Genomic DNA, 18,699 nt, shown 5'->3' on the forward strand with positions numbered 1-18,699 from the left:
CAAGTAATAAAGTTCCAAGTTATAGATAGTTGTAAGGAAAAGGGCTAGTGAGAAAGCATTTTCAGTAACCAAACATCCAGAAAATGATCTATTTTTTTAATAGAAACATATCCTTCATGGTCATATTTGGATCCAAAAAAATTATCTTAACATTTCTCCCCTAGTTCTTTTTCATTTTTCTTCTGATAAAGTGATTACATTTCTCCCCTAATTACTTGTATCCACAAACATTTGGTTCATGAAAAAGGTTTCCCATCTTTCTGGAAATGTTATCCTTCAACAACATCAAAGCCTGTTCAGATAACAGGTTTACTTCAAGATTGAGTTTCATGCACAAAACAGATTCACCTCTCTTTTATCTCTAGCGATAACAGCTATGGATATGATTCACAAGAATAAGTTTCAGAGCATAAGTTGTCAAAGATTGGTTAGTAGCATCGAATCAACTGTGCAAATTTTATCCCCTAGCTAATTTCATAAAGTAGATGTTTGTTTAATGCCAGAATTTACTGTAGATTGCATGTAGGTCAACTTTCTGCTCCCTGCATATCTCATCCATGAATGTATCCATGAGTTGCCCTGCCAAACTTGAATGGTCATCGACAAAGGTGTCTATAAAGACTCGAACAACCTTTCTTTCTTGTGTTGTGGCTTTCAAGCTGAACCAAGTCAAGAACTTCACTCTGAAATCTATTTCTATGAGCCCTTCATGTTCCAACTCCTTGATGATCCCTACAGAGTACTCATAATCACTTACCTTCACTTGTCCTATGCCACTCAATTGCACTTCCTTTGATGCATTAGTTTGGCAAGGTGTGGCAGGTGCACTTGAAAGTGGACTAGGTAAAGGAATGTGCATCTTGGGAAGAGGGGATATAGGAAATGCATTAGCTTGGCTTTCAATGTCATTCAGGGAGCATGGTTTTGGATCATAAGTTGTTAGTTTGTGGTCAGTAGAACTCATTGACTCAGCATGCATCAGTGTACTATCTATAGTAGCATTATCTGAACCTGACTTGTAGCTTGTCTGTACAGCAGGTGTAACCCAATTCACCTCCTGAACCCCCAAAGTCGCTGCCTTGTTGAAGAAAGAAACCTTGCAGAAGTACTGTGTCAAAGGATCAAGACCATCCAGCTTAAATCTCTTCACAGGGCTTAGTGCAATAAAAGTTGCCTCGTCGGGATATTTGTTTGTTGTGGACTTCCGATACCACAATTTGAAGCCCATAAGTTCTTTCAGCATACAATCATCATATTCAAAGACAATCGTTACTTTAGATGGAGATTGCTCCTCAAAATGTATCCGGCAAGCTGTCAAGAGTGTTCAATAAAAGCAAAAGGTGAAATCAGTAGTGCACAGATATAGTCCTATGCAGAATAAGTAATGTACGCAGAACAGAAAGATGAAGAAGACAACGATAACATATCAGTTAGGCTTGCATGCTTCCAGATTCTCATGAAAATAGAAATCTATCTTTAATTGTGTGGCTGGAACTTCTTGCAAAAGCTTCGGTTATTTCATAGAACTCTACAAATATCCCACAATATGAAAGTCGAAGTTTAAACTTGAACAAAGAAGATACTATTGCAATGATAAATGCAAGACTTCCTTGTCAAACATNAACAGAAAGATGAAGAAGACAACGATAACATATCAGTTAGGCTTGCATGCTTCCAGATTCTCATGAAAATAGAAATCTATCTTTAATTGTGTGGCTGGAACTTCTTGCAAAAGCTTCGGTATTATTTCATAGAACTCTCTCTACAAATATCCCACAATATGAAAGTCGAAGTTTAAACTTGAAGATACTATTGCATCTGTTGGACTGCACTGCATAACTCATGCCTCACACAGGATAATCTCTCCAAAAGGAAACTCCAGCTTGCTAACCGATGCTATTTCTGCCACAAGCACACAGAAAATGTCAACCACTGGCTACTGCACTGCCCAGCTGCCTCAGACCTCTGGAATATGTTTTGTTGCTTTTTTGGTCTTTCCTGGGTCATGCCTTTCTCTGTTAGGGATGCTCTTGAAAGTTGGAGTTCACGGGATGTTGAGAAAGCCATCAAGAGTATGTCGATGATGATCCCTGGTGTTATCTTTTGGTGTTTATGGTCAGAGAGGAACAAAAGATGTTTTGATGGAATTTCAACTTCTAGAAATCTTTTGCGAGGCAGATGTCTAGTTAGCCTTTTTAGTTGGTCCAAACTAACCCCTGTAAATAATTTAGAACTCTTCTTGGATTTTGTTAGCTCTATAGCTTAGAAAGAGGCTACAAATCTTTTTTTTGTGAGCTTAACTGATCTATCCTTGTAAAGCTTGCATCTTCTTGATGCCTTGAAATGAATCTACTTACTTCATCAAAAAGAAAAAAAAGAAGATACTATTGCAATGATAAATGCGAGACTTCCTTGTCAAACATTACACTATCGTAACTTGTTTCCTTCCAGGTCTGTGTTTTTCCAGAAGTAAACAGTAGTAGAGCTATTGACATGCAGATATTCAATAATAAATTGACTAAGAATACTCACACATCAGAGTCTCTTCCTTTTTCGTATGACTAGAGAATTGATTCTGAAACATGGAATCAAAAGTGCCCACTGCAGAGCCACACAGATTCTGAACTGCAGTACCGCAAGAAAGCCTGTTCACTATCCTGCGATCCATTTTCTCTGATGCCTGTGCAAGAGGCCCTACTTCGTTCTTCAGCATCTCAGCAGCCAATTCAACAACTTTCAGCAGTCCTTTGTATTTCTCAGTTTTCTCTAGGATTTTATGGCTCAGAGAGATTCTTAAACACAGCACATCAACTCTTCTCGCCTCCTTTGCTGTCATCAATTGTTTTCTCAAGGTTCTAAAACAACTCATATCAGGTTAGTTTTTCTTGTGTGTGAGATAAACCATCGAATTAAAAAAAAAATTGCCATTAAATTTGTTTGGATTACTAAAAAGATACGCATTGAAAGCAAAATAAATAAATTAAAATTGACATTTTCCTCTGCTGATGTGAACACACAGAAACGTTCCCTATCAGACTTTTTTTTGGGCAAAAATATAGCCATTGGCAGAAACTACAGACCATTCCACAGTTTTTTTATATATCTTCTGTGTTAACGAGGATGTTATATAAGGTCCATTACTTCCTAATACAGACAGGCACACATTTCCAAAAGGAAAAGAGCATGCAGATGAGGGATCAGTGGTAGCAAGAAAATCACCGTTGGAGCAAAACATGGTAAAGAAAAATGAACTACCATGTATAATCCACATTCCTGGATCTACCTTTCTGCTAAACACACATATGTTACTGGTTAAAGAGAAGGTAAATACCTCATTAGCCCGTTAATTTTTCCACAAGAAACACAATAGAAATCTCCATCCAAATTTGGATTGATGCAATTCTTCAATATGCCTGATTGTTCGTGCTCAAGTGCACATTCTAGATGGCATGACAATCCACATGGCTTAATTTCATCTTGAGAATCAGAATCACAGGTTAACCACAAGCTAGGGTCTTTATTATCATCGTACTGATGACAAATGCAGCAAGAACATCGTTTGCAGAAAACATCATCTCTTTCAAGAGTAGCTCTACATACCAGATTATGACAGAGTAGGACCTGGGTTTTGCTTTCCATCTCCCGATTAACTTCATCAATCTGAACGAAAGGTTGACATTGATATTCTTGCGTCCGCTGCCTTTTGAAGGTAGGACCAGTATCTGTGTTAGACTTACAGGAAACCAGCTTTAAAAGGTGATCTATCATTTTGAATTTTGTGTAGCCAGAGTATTTTCTCTCTTCGCCCATCTCAGCACATATAATCTCTAGAAGTTCTTTTCTGGTCAACGAACTCAAGATCTTCGGCGCATCTTCAGGACATTGAGAAATTTCATGTACTAACTGTCTTTTATCTTCCATACTCAATTGGCTAAATTTACAGGGATCGAGAACGAGACCTGAAAAGGGACCTCGGTATCAATTAAATCAAATTTGAGCATCACAATTCAACTTCAAATACCTGTACCGACCCTCTTGATTTGTTACTAGAACTATCATGTGTTTTAGCACACTGAGATATCCCAAGTATAGTGAAACAGAACAGTGAAAGCAAAACTATACAGATCTAGAATATAAAGGGGTGACTACTATAAAGAATGTGGTAGTCAAAGCCACACGAGATTTATCAGGTCAAATTAACAGATGTCACGGTGAAAATTGATCCTGCACAACGTTAATCACAAGAACTTATGAAGATGTGTATTTATGAGTTAGCTAGTATGTATCTGTACAAGTGTATATATCGATCAACTACACCNTCAAATTAACAGATGTCACGGTGAAAATTGATCCTGCACAATGTTAATCACAAGAACTTATGAAGATGTGTATTTATGAGTTAGCTAGTATGTATCTTACAAGTGTATATATCAATCAACTACACCTCAACGCCAAACTATTGATTGAAGTGAGATAGGTCAAACTCGTCAATTCAAAATCACTCAGAAGCTGTGATACCTATGTGCTAGCAAACTGCACCACTACCCCTTTCTCCACATTTTTACATAATACAAGTATGATATTAACAATTTAAAGGAAGAAACTACCAAACTGCCCAGTTCCATAATGCCAAGCCGGAAGTTGTTATTGAAAAAAAGGAAAGCTCTGAAGACAAAAGTTAGCTATGTGATATCCTATGTCCACAAGTCCAATAGCTAATGCACCCTAGCTAACACCATTCAAGAGAAATTTTCCCTATTTGATAATCTCTATCGCTCATAGGTGATCAGGATAATTGGATTCTCTCTAGTTCTCTACCGAATACCCTCCTTTCACCAAGGATGAAACGTTGTAAATGTGATCAATCAACACCTCATTAGATTCATTCTTTCTTTTTCTAATTTGGTTTCTTGTATAACGTGCTAAATGAACCAAAAAAACCATTAGCTTATCGACATAATATTGCATCCTTCTATATGTGGTTGCTGCCAATTCTCCACCATAACGGAACTGCCACATCCTTATATCACTTGCATACTCTATAGTCTATAGTCAGCCTAAGTATGCTCAAGCTTCTCTTGCATCAGAAATAAGAAAAATGACTGCACTTTAAGCATAAAACACAGATAGAAGGTCTGTGTATGCTTTACCCTCCCCAAACCTCACTTGTGTAACTACACCGGATACGTTGATGTTGTTGTTACTTAAAACACAGATAGGATCTTTCCTAGCTGCTTATAAAACGTAGTGGAGAAATTTATCTACGAAGAAACAAGTAGAGAAATCAAGCTGATCCAAATGTACTCTAAACTCAACTTACATTGTCAAGTACAAAACTTTAAGGACCTAAATCATCATAATAAAAAAACTAACAAGAGTATATCAAGTCCAAATTTTTTAAAAAAGCACCCAGAGGAAAGAGACAAAACCCACCACCAATAAAACATTAGACATGCCCATCACCCATCATCAGCTCTACACAGTAAAATACAACAACCCCATAAAAAAATAATAATAATAAACCCTTAATACCTGATAATGCAGACTCCATAGCAGAAGAAAAAACTCCACTGCCCTATTCCTTTCTCATTCTTACAAATCAAACAAAATAACCAAACCCCACTTAGTAAAAACTCACAAACTGACCCAAAATACAACAATGCAGGTAAAAAGACTCCATCTTTATGAGATCAAGAAAATCTCAAAACAAGAACAACATTGTTTACTACTTTTTTCTCTGTGTGTGCGTGAAAGAGGCAAGTTGTGGGTGGGGTGTTGTAGAGGTTAGGGGGTAAAGAGTGAAGGGTAAGCATTAAAAAGTTGGATAGGAAAAAGAGGAATAAGTAAAAATAATAATTATTATTAGAGTATATGTTGTAGCCATGGATGTCAGATTATGGAGGTGATTTTCAGAATGTGAAAGCGAATGAGAGATTAATAAGGGACCCGCCTGCTATTTATTTTTTACCCTATAAACAAACAAAAAGGAAACGGCCTCTGCATGGTTTAGTTTACCACGCGCTTCTCACTTCTCTCATTTGTCGTGATTGGACGTCTGAACACGTGATAAATTGATCTTATTAGATACGAGTACTTTTTTCGTCTTAGTTTTTTTTTATATGTTTTGAGTTGGTATAGAGTTTAAAAAAGTAATGAACGTTTTTGAATTTTGATGATTTTAGATAAAAGATATGTAGAATGTATCAAAATATTATTTAATATTATTGTATTAAACATGCCATTTGGAATGTTAGAAGCAAAAAGTGTTTAAACGGATAAAAAGAAAAGTAGAATACTAACGGAGTACTTTCGATTTAACTTCAGAAAAGAAAAAGATATAGTGTATTTTCAAGTGCTCGTGATAAAATTACACTTAAAATATGTCACATTTTTTATTTATAAGCATTAACCTAATAACCTCAATATGTTGTAATATATGAAGTTGTTTCAATTGATACTGATGTGTATAGTTAAATGAGATGTTTTATATGGTTAAGTACTTAATAGATGCTTAAGAGCATGTGCAAAAAGAATAAATCAAAAATTGAACTAAGAGTATATAATATGGACACTTTATCATGTGGTTAAATGTCCATTTAAAATAAATTATAATTTGAGTGTTTAAATAAATTTAATGACAAGTTTATGGGTTTGTCCATATTTTAATCTTTTTTTATAGCCGTACATCGAAATAATTAAAGGTAGTCAGAGGTACAACAACAAATCAAATGTAATCTCACATTTAAAATCTGCAAAAAATATAGGGAAAAGGGTTCGAAAAATAGTTCAACTTTGGTCGAAATTGCTGTTACGATACCAAACTTTGGAAATGACCTTTTACCCCTTGTACTAATAGTGTATTTTAAAGGTATATATGTGCCTACGTGGACATCATAAATATTGCATCATTTTAAATAGTAATGTGTCCACGTGGGCACACATATACCTTTAAAATACACTATTAAATAATGTAGGGGGGTAAAAGGTCCTCCATAAAGTTTGGTATCGTAACAGCAATTTCGGCCAAAGTTAAAGTATTTTTCAGACCCTTTTCCCAAAAATATAATGTACACAAACTTTTGTCCTATCTTAAAAAGGTAGAGAGGTTATTTCTAGTAGATCTTCGACTTAGAAAATAATAAAATAAGAAATAATAGCAACAAGCAAAAACAACAACAATTGTAATTATTTTGGAAAAATTCATGTATACACTTTTTTATATACATATATATACTTGTTTCACGGCATGTGTGTATCGTATCATTTAGTATATAGTGTTGTAAAATGGAATTGATATTACTATATTAAAGTTTTTTAATAAATAATTATAATTGAAAAAACATAGGAAAAGTGCTTTTAAATGATTAAAACTATTGTCATAGAGTTACTTTTTTTTTGAGATCAAAATTACAGATATCATTGAAACATTTCAAAATATATTCAAATTTTAAATATGGAGAGAAAGTGATATTTCTATAATAGTATTGTTTTTAAATCACAACCCTCGGAAAAGTCACAATTCAATGGAAAAGTCACAACACTTTAATGTGAAAAGGTATCTACTTTTAAGATAATACAATTAATTAAATCAATAAATTAAATATTTTTAATTGGAGGTATTATAGTAATTTAACGTTCAAGTTTGAGAGTTCATATATATATAGAGAGATTTTTGTTATATTTTTTATACAAAATATAAATAAAATATTTATGTATATACAATAAATTTTGTAACTCGTAGTTTTCAATTTAACATCATTTAAAAGACCCTAATTACTATTTTGAGCACAGTATAGGTCCCAATGTGCAAGCCTCAAGAGGAAAATGAAAAGAAAGGGTTACCCTCCAAGTTTACAGAAGAATTGTGTACAATATAAAATTCTTGTTACCGAATTTAGTGAGAATATGAAGAAATATGTTTGAATATACCATGGAAATCGAATATCACATTTGATTTCCATGCAAGACATCCTATATTTTCTGGACAAAGTCATCCATTCAATTCAATATTTTTACAAAATTGTTAAGTAAAAATAAATTTAATTGCAAAAAAAAAATTCAAACTATATTCACTTGTAAAAGTGATCCAGTCAATCCAGACTAAATTTTACAAGCAAAAATGAAGAGTGTTTTAGAAAATTGAATTTGAGCATCACAAATCAACTTCATAAGATATATTATTTATGCGTCACCAACACATTACTTTGGATTTTGTTGAAAAAAAACTTCATTTATGACTATGGAAATTCTAGTTATTTAATTTAATATTCTAAATATTTCTATTGCTAATTAAACAATTAACAGTAGGCAGCAGTCTTTCATCTTTATTTTCTTTTTTCCAAAAAAATATTATACTTATTTTTTAATTCTATAATCATCACTATTATCTAATTACGGTTAAGTTAAAATTGTGTATGTTCAGACACATGTCATGTATTCATTAGTTTGGTGTAAATATACTATGAAGATAAGTTAACTATGATAATACTGACATTTTTTGGAGTACCAAATGCATATTTCATTTGGATCCTAAGTAGTGGTGGAATTATAATTTTTGCTTAAGGGTTCAAAATATAAAGAAGTAAACATACAATAGAGATTCAACATCTACCATAATTTATGTACGTTTCTCTAATATAAATGGAATTATGGTATCATAATCCCCTAATACGTTTAAGTTCTATCTTATAAAAAAAAAAACTATTACAGTTTGTATCATATTCGTGAAAACATAGATAATACGCAGAAAAATCTAGCAAGTTTCTTCATATCATCAATCAACTCCAACACTTTATACAATTTATGTGACATAGTTCGACAGATTTAAGAAACAATTGTTATCTTAACCACGCCATAACATTTATAAAAGGATTTAAAATCAAATTATTTCCAAATACAAAAACGGGACTAATATGGAAAGATTGTCAGATTTTTATATTTACAAAAACAAATTTAACTTTAGCTTTTTCCATTTTAAAGTTTAATGAGATCACTTATAGACTATAGTCACACAAAATTTCTTATAGACTAATGTTTCAAAATCTTTCGTGCTATATTTTGGGGTGCCTATTACATAAAATGTGACAGAGGGGGTAGTACCTGTTTACAGTATACGAAAAAAGTCACTCCGTTTCAACTTGTTTATCACGGCATGTTTAAGAACACGAGTATTTTGATACATTCCATATAACTATAGTTTAAGTATCAATGAGAGATGTCTGTTGCATACAAATTGCAAGGAGAAATGACGCAGTTAATCAACACACAGATGCTAAAAGGAGAATTTGCGGTTCGTTCACATATATGAATGATGGTAAAAGGAGAAAATTTGAATCAAATAAAGGCCTTCCCATTTTGCATTGCAACTCTACAAAATTTACTTTGCTTCTCCAAGATGTTACAACCAAAACTTTTCTTACTTAAGAATGGAACTAAAAATACATCATTTTGCAAAATTGATATGCACAACATGGTAGGTTATTGCAAATATGTGAGAAATTTCAAGGGACTGTAACCTGCTCTTCTTCCAATGCAAGAGGAAAAGCTGGTCTCCATGTAGTGCCTTCAGGGCTATCCATCAAAGCAATACCTACAGCAGCCAAATCTTTTCGAATTACATCCGATCTATCATAATCTTTATTTTTACGTGCTGTATCCCTCTCTACGATTTTCTGGTGAACTTGATCGTCAGTCAACTTTGCACGCTTCAAAGCTTTCTCCCTCAATTCATGTAAAGCCTACATAGACCAAAAGCATGGCTAAGCTGTGAGATTCCGTACTATGATATCATCCAAAAGCTACAAAAGGTGGAAACACTTGATTGGCAGGAGGCACAAGTACAAGGATAGGATGCAGGAAATGTTGATGCAATCTAGAAAATAGCATAAAGCGCATATCTTTGTGATGGACTAAATGCATAACATCTAGCAGCAGAGCTGGAAGCCACCTGATATTGTACAAGTTCGCAACAATTCCTCAAGGTGAAAAAAGTGTTGCTTGAAACATGAAATTAAGGACCTGTTACAGACACTTCAGTGTATACAGCAACGAAAACAACAATATACCCAACGTAATCCCACAAGGTAGAGTCTGGGGAGGGTAGAGTGTACGCAGACCTTACCTCAACCTCAGGCAGAGAGCTTGTTTTCAATAGACCTCCGGCTCAAAAAAAATGTCCAAAACAGTCCAAAAAATGAAGTAACAAAAGTACAAGAAATAATAGATGGTAACAGGACAATACTACAAGTCTACAACAACATAATATGAAAGTCAAAGGACAAGACAACAGATAATAACAGAGACTCAAGGACCACAAACTACAGGAACAATACTACAACTACTAGTATGGACGGATAACAAGACACACACTGCTACCTACAAGCCCTCTACCCTAATTTGTGTCCTCCACAGCCTCTTATCTAAGGTCATGTCCTTGGTAAGCTGAAAATGTCTCATGTCCTATGTATTCACCTCTCCCCAATACTTCTTCGGTCTACCTCTACCTCTCTTGAATCCTTCCATAGCCATCGTCTCACACCTCTGCACTGGGGCATCCAAACATTTGCTCTTCAAATGCCCAAATCATCATAGTCTCGCTTCCCGCATCTTGTCTTCCACAGAAGCCACTCCTACCTTGACCTAGATGTCCTCATTTCTAATCTTATCTCTCCTAGTATGTCCACACAGTCATCGCAACATTCTCACTGCAACTTCCAACTTCTGAACATGAGAGTTGCAACCACCACTATGTAGAACTTATTGACGATACATTTTTATCACATAAGACCCCGAAGGGCGAAGACAAGCCTCCATCTTGCCCATTCTGCATCAATATAGTGTGTGACATCATCATCAATCTCTCCATTACCTTGAATTGGGATGGCAAAATGGATAATATTTATGGTTATCCGCTCGACTCGGCCCATTTTAACTGGGAATCATTGAAAAGTGGGTCAAATATGGATCAACAAATATTATCTATTATAAAATATAAATAACTCACCTACCCCTCTCAATTCATATCACCATCCCTACCCACCTCGCCCACCCACCTCCACCTCCCATATAATATTGTTGATCTCACAGCCATTCTATATTAGTTGCCTTCACCTTGTTCGGTATCTCCTCCATTAGACCATATCACATAGCCCTTCCATAGAGCTCCTCTACTTCATCTATTTTAGATTTGTGCTAGATATTCATTTTGAATACAATTCTCATGTGCTACTTGGCCTAGAATCCTAGATGTCTAGATTGTGCACAGTCAGACCCACAATCCAGACTAATCTTACTTGATCTTCAATTCTTTTGTGGGGTGTTAACTCACTATTCATATTGCCTTCTTACGTTTACTCATCATGTACCCTTATTCTCTAGCTTTCACAATTTTAACTTCTAGTTGACTCTTTCGTTAATTCTATTACTCAACACAACATCATCTGAAAATAGTACGCACTATAGGCACCACTAGGACCATCAATTTCTCTGGACAAAGTAACAGCATACAAAATACAATGCTTGAAACCAGACAAAAATAAAATTGCACCTCTGCATAACTGGCTGGCACAAGCCCCAGAATTGCTAGAACATTCCCTATAGAATTCTCTAAAGCCGCAATTGACTCTATCCGCAATGCTTGCTTTTTACCCTGCAGGAAAGCCAAACACAATTGTCAAGGGAACCTTTTCCTAAAGTTTTATGTAACTAGGAAGTAAGAGAAGCAAAGAGCAAAATGATTCCTTTCATTGTCTTGGGAATGGTAACATAATCTGAATCATACCTATCTTGAGTTACTGGAGTGGAAGATTTCCTCACTTTTACCTTGATTCAGATATACAATATTTCTAAGGAATCAGGACCTTAAAACTCAGCCAGTGTTATCAAAAGCAAAAGAGCGCAATAAGACCCTAATGCGCATTGGCTTTAAGTGCAAAGATAAAGTGTGTGTTTTAATTAAAAAAGGTGCAACGGGAGAAAAAAATACAAATATATAAGTTTAAGTCCAAGACTGATAATTATAAGCATGAATGGCAAATATCTTAACAAAGAAATTGAAAAAAACTATGATAAAGTGAAATATCAATTGTTTAGTGCCGCCTCTTCTGAAGAGGTTATTGGCAAGGAAAAGAATACCTACCTTGATGACGACACTGAAGCGCACATTAAGCGAGGCGAAGTGCTCAACACGTTTTGAGCCTCGCTTTAGGGCTTAAGTGCGCTTTAAGTGTGCCTTTGACAACACTGAAATTCACTATAGTTCTTTCCAAAAATGTCAAACACCAGAATCAGTAAAGATCTGAAAGAGACAAATATCGGTTTGGTTTATCAGTTAACAGTTAGATGATTTTGCTAACTAAAACAAAGCATAGTAAGTTTGGTTTAGTTTGTCTTTTCCAAGATCAGTTCGATTTTTCGGTTTTGGGCTTCAGATTAGGCTTCATTTTCAGACCAAAACTGGGTACCAGAATATCATCCATTCTGCAATCTTTGCCTATTCATTTGGGTTTTTTTATCACCCATGTTACAACTTTTTTCCACAGCATTCTCGATTACAGAATGATATGAAAAATCAATGATTCATGTAGTAATTTCTTAAGTACGACAATGTCAAATATTTTGAGACTTCGTAATTTCTGCAGTTGCTCTGTTTTACTCAGTATCTTATTCCCTATTCCCTGATTGAATACTTCTGTTAGTTTGATTTGTAGTGGTAGAGCATGGTCTTGGTACAAGTAAAATAGAATAACAAGATAACCCAAAGCTACCTACCTAGAAATAGGCATATTATCTAAATTGACTAATAACTCGTATAATGAACAAGTCCTAAGACTGCTACGACACTTGTGAAATCAACCACAGTGCAAGACATCAAAATCAAGAACTCTTCCATGGGAAACAATGAAATGAATACAATGCAAAATGAAGAAACTAGATAACCTTTATGATGCCCAAGCCTTTTAGTATCTTAGTCATTTTATGTATAATCTCCAGACCACCTTAGGAACATAAAACATGACTAGCACAACACTGCACTAAATGGTGAAAGCTAAATGGGTCCTCCGGATATCAGGAGGCAAAAGAAATGAAATATGCGAAGACTTTTGAGAAAATTGGGCTGCCAATTTATTTTCTTTTGTGCTGAAACGGGAACCTGGAAGGAAGAAAAAATGGATTCCTAAGGCCTACGGGCACCAAAGTTCGTTTTCCAGTTAACCAAAAAATTGAACCATGGACCTCAGGTCCTCAACTAGTAATGCTTCCTCTCATCAATAAATCTTCTTTGTTAGAAAGTGTGTATCTAACCAATGTCACCGAAATGTAAAGCTATTAACCAAATTAAGCCTCTGACTACAACTCGTTATTTTGACTGTAACCTACTGTCTCAAAAAATCAGGTTCTTTGAGTAATTATGCAAGAAGATAAAGTGCAGAATAAGTAAATCAACATAAGTATTTTCACGTAGAAAAATCCTTGCTCTAGGGAGGCAAAACCATGACCTACCTCTCTTAGGATTTCACAAAAAATATTCCCTAAACTCGAGCAATTTAAGGTTACAACCACCCTGTACACCTAAGGAACTTTTCCCAGCCCCTACCTCTACCCTCAATAATTCACCCAATTGTTGGCTCTTTCTCCTAACTTCTTCAACGACTCTACCCAGACACTGAAGTCCTTTACAACAGAGAACTACACCTACTACAATCAACTAAGAAAGTAATCAATATCTTGCTTTGGAACCACAAGAATATAAGTAATCCATACTAGGCCGTTATACTAATATGCCCGATCTCCCAAAAAATTTGTTCACTTCCCAAAATAATTATGTGAGTGAAGTGACTATAAATATGAATAGTCACTTCTTTGATTGAGATTACCTTTAAACAAAGAAAATAATAAAATTATTAAACTAATACTTTTCCCACATTAAAGAATGACAGTGAAAACAAAACATTCATTACACTACCTGTTGACTGTTTTAAAATTTTCAGCAAGAAAGAGTGTTGATTGGCATTTCAATTGAAGTAAAAATAGCTTTGAGTGTGTATAGACAGGAAAGAGGATGCTGATTTGTACTTCAGTTGAAACAAAAGTACCTTTCGTGTATGCAAGAGATCATTGATCAACTTCAGTGGATCCGACATTGCTGCCAGTGCAACAGGAGTGTGAAGATCATCTGATATTGAAGATAAAACTTCATCTTGGAATTTATTTATACAATTAGCAGTTTCTGCAGGAATAGAATCCTTCAAACTTGCCTCATCATGCTGGGTGGAAAGAATTTGACAATCATATAATGCCTATTACCAAAGACAACGCTCAGGTAAATATCTGATTTATCGGATATAAAGGACAAACTCATAAACAAACACCAAAGTTAGAGGAATAACTGCTTTTGGATCATTCAAAATATGAATTTTTGTTTGTTACAGGAAAAATAGGAATTTGAATAAAAATTAAAGACTAATTTGGACAGAGGAGTGTTTTTTTCTTAAGAGGGAGTTCTTGAGCTATGTATACATACTGAGATGACTACATTTACTCCCAGAATTCTATACCAAGCTAGAAGACAATCCACAATAACAAATTGACTCCTAATCTCTCTTTATGACTTCTTCACCATACCAGACAGCAATTGACATAAGCAAATGGAAATAGAAGAAGGAAGAAGCATTATTTCTTAGAATAAGGTTAAAAAAAATTACTATTACTCAAGAAATCTACTGTACACAAGCAATATATCAAGAAGTAGAGAATCCACAACACAATATGATTCTCCACGAATGACATTCTCTTCTATACACAGTAGAACATCATGGGTAATTGTTGAATTTTTCCATACAAATTAGAGATCGTGAATCAAAGTACCTGATATATGTAAAAAAGGCGGTCAGATGCACTCTCAATCTGTACAATCGTGTAATTGATTGGAGATCTGTAATGTGTCCCAATTAAGAAAAGCCTAAGTGCCAATGGGTGATAAAGATCAATCACCTGAAGAAAAACAATACATAGAAACATCAAAAGCTACCGAAAAGAACTATACAAATAACCTAACAAATATCAATTCTGAAAGTGAAGCACAACTTTCCTCCCCAATATACCTGCCGAATTGTGAAAAAGTTTCCTAGTGACTTTGACATTTTCTGAGAGTCAATGTTGACAAATCCATTGTGTATCCAATAAGTTATGTTGCTCTCCCTACAAGCAGCACAGCTCTGGGCAATTTCATTTTCATGATGAGGAAACACGAGATCCATCCCCCCACCATGAATGTCGAAAGTATATCCCAAGTATGCAGCACTCATGGCACTGCACTCAATATGCCATCCAGGTCTTCCTGGACCCCAGGGACTCTCCCAGAAAGGTTCTCCCGCCTTAGCAGTCTGCATGAGAAAATAGACATCAGTAGCAGCGGTCAAGAAAACAACAGCTCAAATCTCCATATCGCCGGTAACAAACAACAATTAACTCAGTTGCACACATCTTTTCAAAGTTTGATGCATGAAGTCAAACAAAAGCAGTTCATAACAAAATATGGCAGACATTCTACCATTTCATGTACAGCAGAACTGCCAAACAGCACCTATTTCATATTGAAATTCTGATATGATTCTTTCTTTTATTGAGGAGAAAAATATTGATAAGAGGAGAATTTTGGAAGGAGATAAAAGGAAAAGAAGTGACATACAAATTTCTACATACAAGGTATTCCATTTTCTTCAATTTCACCTTAGCTCTTTTGTTTTAATTACAGAAATCCTTGAATCTGTCCAGAATTTCAACGTCGATATTGGTCAAAGTACCCAAAATTGGTTGACCAGACTGGGTAAGGAGCTCACACTCATGTCGTGTCAACACGGTTGCAGCACCGAAAGTGAAGAATCTAAGCATTTAGGTGAAGATTTTCATTTATCAGGTGAATTGGGGAATACATCCATTCTGTGATGCAAGTGCCTGAAACACAAGATGAATGAATAGCTGACTTCTTCAAAAGTTTTTTATAACGTAAATATGCTTGTTTGATCATTTCACTGCAGCAACTTGGAACAAACAAATTCAACTCTTGAGACACACTTCAAAAATCAAGTCATAACAAGAAAACACAAGTATCAATCAGAAACGAATGTAATTCAGATGAACTGCATACCACAGATGAAAAGTAATAAAATTTAAACAGTAGAAACACGGTGAATAGACTTCTTTTTTTCATATTTCTTGGTGTCCTATATTTTCTGTAATTTGCTTTTTGTTCTTTTGACATGGGGATAAAGTGAATGTGAAAGATATGAATATGTGCTTAAAATCCAACAAATGACACAGCCAATAGTAAGAAACTTCACAAGCATAACTACAAATACTCACTTTCCACAAGGCAAAATCAGCTGGATGCTTCTTCCTTGTGTCTACTGCTACACGTTCTCCTGCCCTATTATCTTCCAATTTTCGGCCAGATAATATTCCATATTCTGGGAATTTGTCTACAGAAAAGTAGACATCACCATTGATTCTGTAAGCACAACCATTATCGAGAATCTGTCGCAGAAGACCGCAAAAAAGGTTAAATGTCTACAGTAGGGAAACAAGAAATAACACTGCCCGGAATCAAACAAGGAATATATCAACAGAAGGGGATTGAAAGAAAGTCTAGACAAAGGAAGAAACTGATGCATGCGCACCCAACCTAGCAAAGGAGTTCAAGAGCTTTTCATCAAGTCGCTACTTCGGAGGCTTGGAGGGAGCTTGGAATGAAGGCTTGAGACTCAAAAACCTACTAAAATGGAAGTACAAGACTCCACTTGGAGAAAGGACTCATTCGCAATGTGAGATGCTAAGCTTGATGCGACGGCAAGTTAGAGATTGCAACGGCAATTCGAGTCACATTCAGCCTAAAATTTTAGGCCTCACAATTTGGAGTTGCGTAGATGGATGCAACCACTAGTGGGAGATGCGATGCCGCAAGCTACATCGCATACTACATGGACAGTCTGTTTTGGGCTGTTTTTGCAATTTATCTGAGTACCACTTTTGCCATTTTTGTAATAGTTAGCCTAGACTATAATTGGTGAGAATAGCTCATTTAGACACAGATTATCTTTGAGATTGAAGATGAGTTGAGACTCTTGAGAGAGTTGTTGCTAGACAAATGTTAATGGAATTGCTTGCTTGAGGGATCATCCCTCTTGAGGGTTGTCTAAGATGGATTGCTTGTTTGAGGATTTATCCTCTTGAGGGTTATCTTATAGATTTTGTGCTTGTCATTGGATTCTTAATAGAAGGTTTTGGCTTTAATATAGCCATTCTTGTCTATTAGTTTCTTGCTTTGCTTGTGTCCATCTTCTATCCTATATTTCTGAAAGAAAAGCACAAATAATGAAGTAAAAACCTGCTGAATCATATCGATTATCTGAGGCATGTGATCAGACACACGAGGTTCCACTGAAGGAGGAAGACAGTGAAGATAAGTCATGTCTTGGTGAAACTCTTCGCAGAAGAGTCTGCTTAATTTGATTGGATCCTCACCCAGCTCATTTGCTCTAGCAATAATCTACAGAATTTGAAAATAGCAGCGTCAGCTGAATATAAGCTGTAGCAATGATCTATCATCTCTTGAAATAAAAACAGTAACTCGCCTTGTCATCAACATCAGTAAAGTTGCGAACATACTTGACTTCATATCCCAAATAATTTAGGTATCTGCCTAACATTTCATAAAGAAACAAAATCAAGAGTATCTGATTAGTTACACAAACCAAATTCCCAAATACATAATTTACGAATCCATGAATAATAGATAGTACAAGCTAATCATCTCCCAATTTCATGCAACTTACTTCACAGCAGCACGCACACGTCTGAAATTGCTATTAATAAAGTTGAATTTTGAAAAAGACTGGAACTTTGATTTAGATGTTCACTTTATAATCAAATTTAACCCAAAAAAATTAAATAAGGAATATGAATGAATATAGAACAAGGAAAGGGATAACCTATATAGAACATCAAAGGAAACATAAACGCGAGCATGGCCGATATGGCTGAGATCATACGCCGTTACACCACAGACGTACATTCCAACTTTTCCCGGCACTTTTGGTATAAATAATTCCTTTTGTTTGCTCATTGTATTGTGTAACCATAGTTGCTGCTTCCTCAATTCAGTCTCAGTTCCTTCACCGTTAACCACTTTTATATCCACCGTTGACTTTGAATTTCCGATTGTACTCAGGCACCTAGCCCTAAGTCGGCTTCTCGAATAGTACCTGAAACTATTGACGGCGGCGGCAATGTGCATTTTACGGCTTTGGAAGGGAAGCAAAGGCTTGTAGCATTTTAAAAGCGTCGTCATTCGGAACGGCGGCGGAGGAGGCGGAGGAGGCGGAGCCGGCCGGCGACTTCCAGAAAAGTTTATCTTTGTTTAACGAGTGTTGCTGCTCTATCCAGTTATTTGCCAAAAACATCCTCAATTACGCTCGAAATTTAAACCACATCCTTATACTATCAAAATAAACTAAAAACATCCCTAAATATCCTTCCTTCAATTAGTTTACAACGTTTATGTCAAGGCTTAAGTCATCGATCGGCCTTTAAAGTTATCCGCATAATTTACTTAGACATCTCAATTAAAAATTGTACCTATTGAACACCTAAACTGTTCAAAACATGTACCTATTAAACACAAAACGCTGATATGGCAAAAAA

General features: G+C 35.4%; 3 protein-coding genes across 4 annotated transcripts in view; 1 reads left to right on the forward strand and 2 right to left on the reverse strand.

The window, feature by feature from the left end:
- The window catches only part of LOC125854853 (receptor like protein 21-like), a 134,203-nt gene that overhangs the window by 26,593 nt on the left and 88,911 nt on the right, over positions 1 to 18,699 (forward strand).
- LOC125854855 (VIN3-like protein 2) lies at positions 193 to 5,843 on the reverse strand. The gene is made up of 4 exons (XM_049534439.1): positions 5,533 to 5,843; positions 3,332 to 3,959; positions 2,533 to 2,855; positions 193 to 1,311 (listed from the first exon to the last, which is right to left on the reverse strand). The coding sequence occupies exons 1-4, from the start codon at positions 5,549 to 5,551 to the stop codon at positions 494 to 496; spliced, it is 1,788 nt and encodes a 595-aa protein (XP_049390396.1). The 5' UTR covers positions 5,552 to 5,843; the 3' UTR covers positions 193 to 493.
- LOC125854858 (cysteine--tRNA ligase, chloroplastic/mitochondrial) lies at positions 9,328 to 18,443 on the reverse strand. Of its 2 annotated transcripts, none has more exons than XM_049534443.1 (9): positions 17,988 to 18,443; positions 17,631 to 17,694; positions 17,384 to 17,545; positions 16,363 to 16,533; positions 15,102 to 15,383; positions 14,866 to 14,991; positions 14,094 to 14,297; positions 11,546 to 11,647; positions 9,328 to 9,737 (listed from the first exon to the last, which is right to left on the reverse strand). In XM_049534443.1, the coding sequence occupies exons 1-9, from the start codon at positions 18,344 to 18,346 to the stop codon at positions 9,501 to 9,503; spliced, it is 1,707 nt and encodes a 568-aa protein (XP_049390400.1). In that variant the 5' UTR covers positions 18,347 to 18,443; the 3' UTR covers positions 9,328 to 9,500. The 2 variants fall into 2 exon arrangements, with proteins under 2 accessions (XP_049390400.1, XP_049390401.1); XM_049534444.1 differs by having other exon boundaries at positions 17,631 to 17,698; positions 17,988 to 18,438.

This window comes from Solanum stenotomum, chromosome 2, assembly GCF_019186545.1.
Source record: "Solanum stenotomum isolate F172 chromosome 2, ASM1918654v1, whole genome shotgun sequence".
In the NCBI taxonomy this organism is placed as follows: domain Eukaryota; kingdom Viridiplantae; phylum Streptophyta; class Magnoliopsida; order Solanales; family Solanaceae; genus Solanum; species Solanum stenotomum.